The sequence below is a fragment of the Bos javanicus genome, chromosome 6 (assembly GCF_032452875.1).
Source record: "Bos javanicus breed banteng chromosome 6, ARS-OSU_banteng_1.0, whole genome shotgun sequence".
NCBI lineage: Eukaryota > Metazoa > Chordata > Mammalia > Artiodactyla > Bovidae > Bos > Bos javanicus.
In genome coordinates this window covers 17,867,256-17,879,659 of record NC_083873.1, presented here as the reverse complement: position 1 = coordinate 17,879,659, position 12,404 = coordinate 17,867,256, and the positions used below count along the sequence as shown (strand labels likewise).

The 12,404-nt window shown below is 43.6% G+C and overlaps 1 protein-coding gene across 2 annotated transcripts in view; it reads right to left on the bottom strand.

Moving 5' to 3' along the window:
- The window catches only part of PAPSS1 (3'-phosphoadenosine 5'-phosphosulfate synthase 1), a 112,414-nt gene that overhangs the window by 82,644 nt on the left and 17,366 nt on the right, over window positions 1-12,404 (bottom strand). For both annotated transcript variants that reach the window (XM_061419443.1, XM_061419444.1), the window contains exons 3-4: window positions 9,062-9,297; window positions 1,959-2,097 (exon numbers count right to left, since the gene is read on the bottom strand). In XM_061419443.1, coding sequence (XP_061275427.1) covers window positions 1,959-2,097; window positions 9,062-9,297 — 375 coding nt within the window. The remainder of the gene's footprint in view (window positions 1-1,958; window positions 2,098-9,061; window positions 9,298-12,404) is intronic.

Genomic DNA, 12,404 nt, shown 5'->3' with positions numbered 1-12,404 from the left:
GAATTTTGCAATAAGTTCATGATCTGAGCCACAGTCAACTCCCTGTCTTCTTTTTACTGTCTGTATAGAGCTTTTTCATCTTCAACTACAAAGAATATAATCAATATAATCAATCTGATTTTCATATTGACCATCTGGTGGTATTAATGCGTACAGTCATCTCTTGTGTTGCTGAAGAGGGTGTTTGCTATGACTAGTGCGTTCTCTTAGCAAAACTCTGTTAGTCTTTGCCCTGCTTCATTTTGTACTCCAAGGCCAAGCCTGCTGCTACTCCAGGTTATCTCTTGACTTCCTACTTTTAGGCCATGCTTTGTGCTAAATTCTAATAACACAAAAAATGGTAAAGAGGGTGCTTACTCCAGGTGGGCAGACAAACCTACCTCCCTCACCAATCCATCCTTGCAAAAACAACAAAACCAACTACAGTTAAAATAAGTAAAAGATTCAGACATCAGGATCCTGGACACATCCTTCAGCTTCTCTTTGCAAATCTCTATGACAAACAAACAGAAGTGAACACTGATAATCAACAGAGAGAGCTGTGTGCTCATTCACTGAGTCGTGTCTGACTCTGCAACCCCATGGGCTCTGGCCCACCAGGCTCCTCTGTCAATGGAATTCTCCAGGCAAGAATACTGGAGTGGGTTGCCATGCCCTCCTCCAGGGGTCTTCCCAACCCAGGGATCAAACCCAGGTCTCCCACATTGCAGGCAGATTCTTTACTGTCTGAGCCACCAGGGAAGCCCATGAATACTGGAGTGGGTAGCCTATCCCTTCTCCAAGGGATCTTCCTGACCCAGGAATTGAATCGGGGTCTCCTGCATTGTAGACGGATTCTTTACCAGCTGAGCTACCAGGTAAGCCAGAGGGTGACCTAGAAACTAAATGGATAAACTGGTTCCCTTCCTGTTTTTATCACATTCAGAACTGTTCTCCCTGAGTCAAGAAAGTACAGGCTTCATGGGTCAAACTGAGCTTCCAAGGTGGCAAGACTGGACACGAGCCTGCCCAAGGAACCAAATTCACCACCAGATTCAGTGGAACTCGCCCCAACTGCTAATGCATTCCCAGGCCCAGACAAAAGAGCTTAACAAGCATTTTCCTTCCTGTTCCACCTTTTCCTTTTCAGGGTCAGAAGCTGGTGCCAAAATTTATACTTCATGGAACTCCTGGGAGCTTCTGATAGTCCCAGGCTATCACATATTCCCTGCTGGGAAGGCAAATAAAAGTTACCAGCATGAATTGATCCCAAAGAGTGTAAACTAAATATCTATCTTTGATGCTTTTTTCATGTTGGCCTGCTCTCTCTTACTGTTAATAATAATAACAGACCAGGACCAATGTCAAAGGATGTCTAAAAGATAAATAGAATGACTGGTATCAAAGGCCACAGAGGAACAAGTTCTAAATGTTTCTATGCCAAATTTTCATCAGAGTTGAAACTATGGGAACAGACTATAAAACTGAAAATATAAGCTGCATGTACTTTGATATGTTAATTCAATCTAATGCAACAATCACACATAGAATGAATTTCAGATCGTTCCAAGCACAATGTTATACATAAGAATGAGACATTTTCCTTGCTCTCAAGATGCTTATAATTTAGGCATTTTCCCCATTCACTATGGAATTTCTTACATTTTCACTAGAACAAAGACCACAGAAGTGCTAGGCACCAAATTACACCAATATGTTTCCACCAGCCCCCAAAATCCAAGTCCTCTAAAACCTGTCTTGTGAGTAGGATTTTAACCTGATGGATGATGCGGAGTATACACAGTACTACTACTGGTTAGGCCTGAGAGATCCAACTGTGTAGTAAGACCCACTCACTCTTCTCAAGGAGCTTCAAGTTGTTCGAATACTTTCATCTTTTAGAAAAGATTATCCGTCTCAGATATGGTAAGATGAAATATTTAAGGAAAGACAAATTGGGGAAAAAACATATTACTTACCTTTAATTTCTCCAGCCCGTGCTTTTTTGTAGAGTCCCTTGACATCCCTCTGTTCACAAACATGCAGGGGAGCATCGACAAACACTTCAAAGAAAGGCAAACTCGCACCCTCGTGAATCCGCCTTGCATTGTTGCGATCCTTAGGAAAAAGATGTGCGCAGAAACGTAACAAAGAATAATCACAGGAACCAAGGGTACGATAGTAATAACAAGGACAAGTCAAAGAGCTTTTCGGTTGAGTTAGTGCAAAATGTATTACTCAAAGTTTAATTTATATTTTAAAAATATAAACTGAAAATAAAAACCCAAGAAATCAGGTTAAGAAGCCCATTCTGCACTAAGAATTTTAAAAGGGTTGCTATTCTGAAAATCGGATATATTGGGAAGTTCCAGGACGCAGAATAAATGCCCCACAAGAACTTTCACCTAAACTTTATGAGGAACGTGAGCCAAAGCTCAGCTCCAATGCAAATGCCATCAGGCCGCTCTTTTAATAACTCACTCAACCTCAGCCTGTGCTGGCCTAAAAGTAACATCACCAGAAATCCATTCAGAACCCTGAGGCTAGTTTATTCTCTTGCCAAATACAAACCCCTGCAGCCACTGCACATCTCTAACACACCCCAAACTTTAATTTTCTGCATGGCTCCTAACCCCCAGCTCTGGTAATTACTTCATCGCCCAGTCTAAAACCTCTCCACTCTGTCTTCTGGAATACTCCGCCCTTTTCAGTGAACTACTTCTTCTTTCTGGTCTTAACTAAAACCAAGTTCTCCCTTCAGGCTTCACTCCCCTGCCTGTTCTCAAAGTCAGGCTCCACACTCACTCTATCCATCCAAGGCAGTACCACCATTTTTGCTGTCATTTACCATCATTCTTATGGTCCCTCCACTCAAGCCTACTTCCACTCTTACCAACGGCTACACCTCTGACTTTAAAAAGAAAATCCCCAGACACGAATGCTCTCCATCTCCCCTCTGCCGTATAAATATACCTACATCCCCTCCCACACTCCTCCTTTCACAGATTCAAAATGCCCTAGCCCACAATGGAATACCACTCAGCCATATAAAAGAATGAGCTTTTGCCATCTGTGGCAGCATGGATGGGCCTGGAGGGCATCATGCTGATGAAACAAGTTTGACAGAGAAAGACTAACACTGTATGGGATCACTTACACGTGGAATCTTAGAAAACACAACCAACTAGTGAATATAACAAAGAAGAAGCCAACTCACAGAGAGAAAAAAATCAGTGATTACCAAAGGGGAGAGGAGGGAAGGGGCAACACAGGGGTGGGGAGTGAGAGAGACAAAACTACTCGGTACAAGATAGGTTCAGGGATGCACTGTACCACACAGGGAATGGAGCCAACATTTTGTAGTAACTAAATGGAAAGTAACTTTTAAAATTGTACGTTTAAAAAAAATCTCCTTCTGGATAGTTGGGGGGTTGGGGATGGACATGTACACACTGCTATGATTAAAACGGAGAGCAGACAAGGATCACACGGAATTCTGCTCAATGCTGTGTGGTGGCCTGGATGGGAGGGGAGTTGGGGGGAGAATGGATACGTGTGTATGTATAGCTGAGTCCCTCTGCTGTTCACCTGAAACTGTCACAACATTGTTAACTGGCTATATCCCAATACAAAATAACAAGTTAAAAAAAAAAAACCCTTCCCTCTAATGAAACTTGCTCAGTCCTCGATTCCTGCTTCATCCAGAATCTTCAACCTTCTCTTTCTTCACGGACAACGAACAAGTAAAAGTCACTATTTTCCATTAAAAACAGGTGAACAAACAAATGATACAAAAATCCCCATCGTCATGGGCACTTGCCAGGCCATTCTGCCCACATTTCACACTACTGACCATCCATACCCCAACAAGGCTGCTCCCTGGTGGATCCCACACAGGCTGCCCAGGGCTCCTTCCACTGCACCCCTCGCTGCAGCACTGGCGGTGCCCACAGCTGATCAGGAGCCCACTGCTCACCCCACACAGTCCCGGAGCACTCTTCTCAACTGCTTTCACAGTGGAAACTACAACATACACACCAACTCTCCAGCCTGAACTCTCTCCATTTCTGAAATTAAACACCCTTTTGAAACTTGCTCGTATACACACCCTCCTGGACATCCCCCTTGCTGCTGCTGCTAAGTCGCTTCAGTCATGTCTGACTCTGTGTGACTCCACAGACGGCAGCCCACGAGGCTCCCCCATCCCTGAGATTCTCCAGGCAAGAACACTGGAGTGGGCTGCCATTTCCTTCTCCAATGCATGAAAGTGAAAAGTGAAAGTGAAGTCGCTCAGTCGTGTCCGACTCTCAGCGACCCCATGGACTACAGCCCACCAGGCCCTCCATCCATGGGATTTTCCAGGCAAGAGTACTGGAGTGGGGTGCCATTGCCATGTACCTTGAACATGTCCAAAAACTGAAAGCATTCTCTTTCCTCCCAGGCTCTCCTTCCCACTCATACTGCCCAAATCAAGGGATTAGAACACTATTCTCCTGGAATCCCCGGAGTTTTCCTGGTTCCTTCCCTTTGCCGTCCCATCTTGTGCATTTTGTCCCAAAGTCCTTCAGATTTTACCTCCAGACATTACACTAATCCACTCCTTGCCTAACTTCTGGTTCCACCTTATTTCTCTTGCCTGGACAAGTGTGACACCCTTTTAATCAGTCTACTGGCTTCCAGCTTTGATCTTCTCAAAGGCACACTCTACACTGTACCCCGGATGACAAGATGATGCAAATTCAACCACGTCACTAAACTCTTCAGAGACCCCCCCCACCCCGCCCCGTCTCAATCGCCATCAGGGTAAAAGCCAAGCTTCTCAGAGTGACAGGACAGGCCTCCTTCACCTGGGCCAACATTCTCAAGTCTTGCATTTGACGTTCTATTGATAATTAATGCCAATCTTTCCACCAGGCCGCTTGGATCTGATGCCTTTGCCATAGCCCCTGCAAACACGCTCACCCCTCTCCTGTGGCTACAGCAGCGCGCTCACTCAGAGTAAGCGCCATGCTAAGTCCTCAGGAACCCTGCCCCACACGTCCAGGCTGCTTGAGGGCCTCGCTTCTCTGAGTTCTCAGTGCTCAGTCACTCAGTCGTGTCCAACTCTTCACAACCCCATGGACCGCAGCTCACCAGGCTCCTCTGTCCATGGGATCTTCCGGGCAAGAACTGGAGTGGGTTGCCATTTCCAACTCCAGGGGATCTTCTGGACCCAGGGATCAAACCCATGTCTCTTGCGTCTCCTGTACTGGCAGGTCGATTCTTTACCACTGTGCCTTCTGGGAAAGTACCCACAATGTACCTCTGTCACAGATCCTAATGTACTGAAATAATTTCACGAGCTTTATGACGTTAGTTTCTGGCACAGCAGCTCAATGGTGATCCTGCTATTCCAACTGTCCTTCCAAATGAAGGTGTTCCCAAGTTTCCATCTGTCGCTCTCTTCTCATTCTCTATACTCTTTTGTTTTTCAGCTTCATCAAGGCTTCAACTAATCGAGTTAATGACTTCCAAAACTATATCTCAACTCTATACAACGTTCCTGAACTCCAGAACACATTTCCAAATAACCCAGTGGTCATCTTCACCTAGCTACGCCACCGACACTTCAAATCTTACCCACCTAAAATGACACGGTTTTCTCCTCCCTTCCTACTCTACATCTTCTAACTCGATCAGATCATCTTCTCTTCAGAAAGCACCCTCCTTCATGTTCACCCCCAATTCAGCAATCAATCCAGGCACGACATCCCACTGACACTACATGCTCAAGAGCTCTCAAATATGCCCCATCTTTTCTATTCCCACGGCCGGTGCCTGAATTCACCCCAAAAGCCTCCTAACTATTCTCCTACGTCTTGACCATTCTCATTCCAGGCTTTACAGTGACCTCATAAAAATACACACCCAGAGACACCATTCCCCAGCACAATCTCAGCTCTCCACCACGCCTGGGGCAAAGTCCTGAGCAGTCTGGAGTTTGGCGTGAGACTGCTGCAAATGGCTCGAGCTGCATCTTTCCTCATGTTTATCCTGCAGAGCAGCCAAAACAAACTACCTACAGGTCCCCAGGTGCAATTCCCTCACATGTCCATGCTTTTGTAACTACTGCAGTATCTCCTCTGTCTGAAATAGCTTTCTCCCTCTGGTCTAACTGGTACACTGGGTCACCCTTCGTGACTCACCTCAAGCAACACCACCTCTTTGGATCTTCCACAGCAGTTTTCATATACATACCCAATTGCTTGCCTTAAGATCACATCTCTATGCTCCCACCAAATCACTTACCAACTCCTTAAGGATAAGAATTATCAGGTTTATTTTTACAGCCAAGATGCCCAAGTTCAGGGGGGTGACACAGAAGAATACACATATCCTATATGACTTGGTACAAATATTATCGTGGATTTTTGACGTGCTCTAAGCATAATCTAAACCTCATTTCCACTCTCAGTGCTTTTAGGCATGAGATCAACAAAAGTTTTTTTCCATGCTAATGGAAACAACAAGGCCAAAAGAAGCATATTAGCATATACTTCTAGATACCCAGGTCTCAGCTGCTAGCTTTCCAAAGGTATTACTGGCTTTTTCTTTTTCCAAGAACTGCAAAGATTTCCAGAAGATGCAAGAATATCACCATTATTATATATCACTGTGAAAACTGTTTCTATCCAAGGATTGAGGAACTGTAACAACTCTCATTCTCTTACACATTTCATTAGCTAGGATACTTTAAGCTGATATATTGACACTGATCCCAATGCTTCAGGAAAATGAAAAGCAGCTAGTCCTCAAAGGGAGAAGGCAATGGCACCCCACTCCAGTACTCTTGCATGGAAAATCCCATGGACGGAGGAGCCTGGTGGGCTGCAGTCCATGGGGTCGCTAAGAGTCAGACACGACTGAGCGACTTCACTTTCACTTTTCACTTTCATGCATTGGAGAAGGAAATGGCAACCCACTCCAGTGTTCTTGCCTGGAGAATCCCAGGGACGGCAGAGCCTGGTGGGCTGCCACCTATGGGGTCACACAGAGTCGGACACGAGTGAAGAGACTTAGCAGCAGCAGTCCTCAAAGAACCTTTTACAACTCCTGCCACACTTCAATTAAGTGAATCTCTGTGATTAACACTCAATCTCATACTTAATCTATAATCTTTACAGCTTAAACTTTTTTAAAAATCTAAGTAACCCATCCAGATTTATGTTACAATAACAGAATTGTGCTATTACTTATTACACTTACTGCATACTTACTATACATCATCCCTGTGCTGACAGCAGTGAATGCATGAATTACCCAATCCTCAGAGCAACTCTAGCCTGGAAAATTCCATGGGCAGAGGAGCCTGGTGGGGCCACAAAGAGACACAACTGAGTGACTGAGTGCACGCACACACACATGCACAAGCGTATACACACACACACACACATATACACACCAATCCTACAAGGTAGGCATTACCCGAGCTTGGAAGGTTAAGTAAATTGGCCAAGGACCTAACAGTAACTGGGAGAGCCGAGATTTCAGTCTCTTGTTTCTGGCTTCTAAGCTGCTATCTTTAACCACTAAGCTATCTCGCCTGATTTTACATACCTGGGCTCCCTAAGAGGCTATGCTATCACTTAACAAATCTCTACTGTGTTCTAAATGTCTACTGTGTTCCTCCATCTGGGCTTAGCGTCAAGATAATAAAGACAAATCAGACAGAACCTCAGCATCAAGGAGCCAGGGGACTTTAGAGGCAGCAGAGCACAGAGTGGGCAAGAGCATGGATCCCAGTGACGCTGTCTGGGAGCAAATCCTTGTTCCTCCATGCAGTGTGTGAGCCTGGGTGATTTACATCTGTTTCCTCACCTCCACCCTCCTTATTGAGTGACGAGAACTAAGTGAGCTAGTTCACGTGAAAGCACTTTAAAACTGTGATCAGTACACAGTAAGTGTCTAGTAAATGCTGGCTGCTATTATTATCATCATCATCACTGTTATTACTGCTGCTGCTGCTATTAGCATCATCAACCAAAAAACTGGTATTTATAATAAAACAATGTGACCGCCCTGGTGGTACAGTGGATAAGAATCCATCTGCCAATGTAGGGGACACGGGTTTGATCCCTGGTCCGTAAAGAATCCACGTGGCATGAAGCAACTAAGCCCGTACGTCACAGCTACGAAGACTACACTCCAGGGCCCACGAGCCGAACTAGTGAAACCCACGCACCCTCAAACCCGTACGCCACGACTACTGAGCCCACGTGCTGCAACCACTGAAGCCCATCATCCACCTAGAGCCCGTGCTCCAAAACAGAAGCCACCACCACGAGAAACCTGCATACCACAACGAAGAGGAGTCCCCGCCCACCGCAACCAGAGAAAGCCCGCACAAAGCAACGAACAGCCAGCACAGCCAAAAATTAATTAATTTTTTTTAATGTGTTAGGTACAATACCAAGGGCAACCAAGACAGATACCCTGCAAAGTCTGAGAGGAGGAGATACCCAACCTGAGACTCAGATCGACCAACTGATGCTGAGGTGAGGCGAGGAAAAAGGAGGTGAACGCCTTCTAAGGCAGAGAGAAACGAAATTCTCATGAGGAAAAACAACATGATTTTTCTCAAAGAAATACAAAGATGTGAATTAGTGCTGCTATGGTCTCTGTGAAAAAAATGTGATGAAAGATGAGCCTCAGGAATTGTGAGCAAAAAAAGTCCCAACCGGACACATGCTAAGAAATCTAACATTTTCCCTGGTGTTTAATGCATATTGAGTCTTTAATACAGGTTTTGTGAACTGAAAAGTCAAACTTGAAATAATTTGGCCATTGACTTGGTCAACAACTTTGGTTATACTTGGTCAACAACTTTAGTTATACTTGGTAGGGGCCAGGGGATGAGTGGGTCACAGCAAGCTTTTCAAAAATGAATTTACTTAGAAAGCTGCAGCACAGAAATGCTGTAGGTTAATTGTTTTAATTTGGATTTAGCCTCAAAGTACATGTCAATGTTTATATTACTTGCTTTTTCTGACACCATATTCTCAATATATGTAATTAGAACCACAATGGTGCAAAAGCCACATACCTGAGTATAAGGTGATATAAAACTTGTGATGCATACTAAGCCAGCATCTGCAAACAGCTTAGCTACTTCTGCGATGCGTCGAACGTTCTCTTCCCTGTCTTCAGGACTAAAGCCAAGATTTTTATTGAGACCTTGACGAATGTTGTCACCATCCAAAGTGTAGCATGGAATACCGTGGCAAACCAAGTATTCCTCCAAAGCCATGCTTACTGTGGTCTTTCCTGCTCCAGATAAGCCTAAAAGTGAACAGTCCACAGATTTCAGATAGAAAATTGAGGATAATTACTTAATAATAAATAATTTTAATCACAGGCTTAATTATATTCATTATTCAAAGCAATCTCTTAGTAACATTCTTATCCAATATTTCTCTGTAAGATTTTACTATGTCTTAGCTAGAAAAACATCTATAATTTAAATATAATAAGCATTTATGTTTTAGTAATTCCTATCTAAATGCAAAGGCATCCCAGAAATCACTGAGCTACAAAGGCTTAACCAATCTGAATATTATATTTGGTTGACACAGATATTCACCAAGTCCTCTCGTTACCACTATTCTAAAGCTGCATGCCAATTCTAAAACAAAGTGATATGCCCAAATTACTTCTGGTGAGGGTAGAAAAAGAAAAGACCTAAGTCAGTGAAATAAATATTAGAAAGTGACCTCTAGATCCCAGAATCAACACTTCCCAAAGGCTATCACGATAAAAGTAACTGAAAATCTAATCCATAACATAATTAATCTAGAAAGAAAAGAATATTCTCATTTCACCTTCCTCTACTAATGATGTTTAGTCACTAAATGATGAGAAGTGAAGGAAAAGGAAAGAGTCTATTTATGCACTAATATGTGCCATCTTAGGGAGTATGTTATTACAGAATTCACAAGTAAGACAGTTATGAGACAAGAGATACTGAAACCTCATGTACTGAAACTCTTGACGTGTCAGTATAGAAGGCAAAAAAAGATGATATGTTAAAAGGATCAATATAGCATTAGATGCTTTCTACATTAAAAATGTATATTAACAAGCATAGCAGGTAGTATATTTTGCAACATTGGCCTAAAAGCTTTTTTACAACAGGACATTGCCACTGTCCCACTCACAGGCAGAGTCTATTGTATTTCCCAGCCCTTGAATCTGGGCTAGACTTAGGACTCACCTATAACCAAAAGAATACAGTGAAAATGATGATCCGTGACTTCCAAGACCGGGTCAGAAAAAGCTATTCAGCTTCTCTTTGGATATTTAATTTGAGAGGAGCCAGCTGTTAAACAGGGCTTCCCTGGTGGCTCAGCTATAAAGAATCCACCTGCCAATGCAGGAGGCTCCAGTTCGACCCCTCGGTCAAGAAGATCCCCTGGAGAAAGAAATGGCAACCCCCTCCAGTATTCTTGCCTGGAGAATCCCCTGGACAGAGGAGCCGGGCAGGCTACAGGCCACAGAGTCAGAAAGAATCAGACTCGACTTAACAACTACACAACAGCTGTTAAATACTCTGAGACCACACGCTGGAGAAATGAGAAGTAGGTGTTCTAGTTGAGAACCCCAGCCAGCTAAGATCCCGGCTGACAAGCAGGACCTACCGTGAAGCTCCTGCGGACACCCGACCAGCTTTACATGACTGGAGCCCAAGCCAGCGCGACTGCAACCAAGTAAGACCCGGAGGGCAACTGCCCAGCAGAGCCCTCCTGACCTCCTTACCCACAGAATGGTGAGCGAATTAAAATGGCTCTTCCTCACCACTAGGTTTGGGGTAACTTGTTACGTATCAACAATAAGTGCACACAGAGGCTGGGGAGACTGGGTTTTTCTGTCCTTTGCTTACTGTTGTTTTAAACAGGGTCTCTGTGCATGCAATTACTTAAACTAAAATGAGGTCACACAGGACCTGGGATGGGCACTAAATCCAGGGACTGGTGTTTTTATAACAAGGCCACATGAAGGCGAAAGCAGACTGGAGTGGTGCACCTACAAGCCAGGGAACGCTAAGGACTGCCAGAAGCACCAGGCGCTAGGAGAGGGGCGCGGAGCAGACTGTCCCTCAGAGCCCACAGGAGGAAGCCACCCTGATTTCAGGCCTCCAGCTGCCTCCTAAACTTCTGTTGTCTGAAGCCACTCAGTTTGCAGCAATTTGTTACAGGGGCCCTGGTAAAATAATATACAAATCAACATAAAAATACAAAGAAAGCTGATCTGAAACAAAATCTGAGAAAAGACAGTGTTTCAAGAAAATGGCGTACAAACTTGGACAGGTCTGGTTAAGCTATTGAATTGAAAGAAAAAGAAAGAAGTCATGAATTCTGTATCCAACGATATTGTCAGAAAAAAAAACCCAAAACACACAATTAACAAGCCTGGTCTGGTGAATGTATATAGAATACTGCCCATGTCAGGGGAATGCATTTTCTTTTCAAATAGACAATTATGAAATTGATTACATCCTAGACCTGAAGTACCAATAAAAAAAAAAAAAAAAAATCTGATAAACAGTATTTATAAACATCATTAGTGGTAAAATAAAGGGAATATATTAGGTTCAAGAAAAGGAGTACTCAATTTTTTAAAGATCAATCCACCCCAAATTGATCTTTAGATACAACATAATCCCAAACCAAATCCCAACAAGATTTTGGGGGAATTGGTCAAACGGATTACAAAATTCATACAATACAAAGAGCCAAAAAAAAAAAAGTCAAGATACTTCCAATGAAGAAGGTAAGAAGACTTACTCCACTGAATTTCAGGACTTTATAAACATACAGTAATTAAAACACTGTGGTAATAAAAGAGGAATAGACAAGTAAAGTATACCAGTGGAAACGATGAGAGTTCCCAGAAACAAACCCACACATAAGTGGAAACCTGATCTATGATAGCTGGCACAGCAGATCAAAGAGAAAAAGAATACCCTTATCTATATATTCTCTTAGGATAACTGATTATCTACACGGAAAAAAAAGAAAATGGATCCCTCCCTCACACTAAATACAAAAACCAACCGCAGAAGATAAAGAGCCTAAAAAACCAGATACATGACTTTGCTGGCAAAGGTCCTCTAGTCAAAGCTATGGTTTTTCCAGTAGTCATGTACGGATGTGAGAGCTGGACCATGAAGAAGGCTGAGCCCCAAAGAACTGATGCTTTTGAACTGTGGTGCTGGAGAAGACTCTGAGGGTCCACTGAACTGCAAGGAGATCTAACCAGTCCATCCTAAAGGAAACCAGTACTGAATATTCATTGGAAGGCCTGATGCTGAAGCTGAAGCTCCAATACTTTGGCCACCTGATGTGAAGAGCTGACTCACTGGAAAAGACCCCGATGCTGGGAAAGATTGA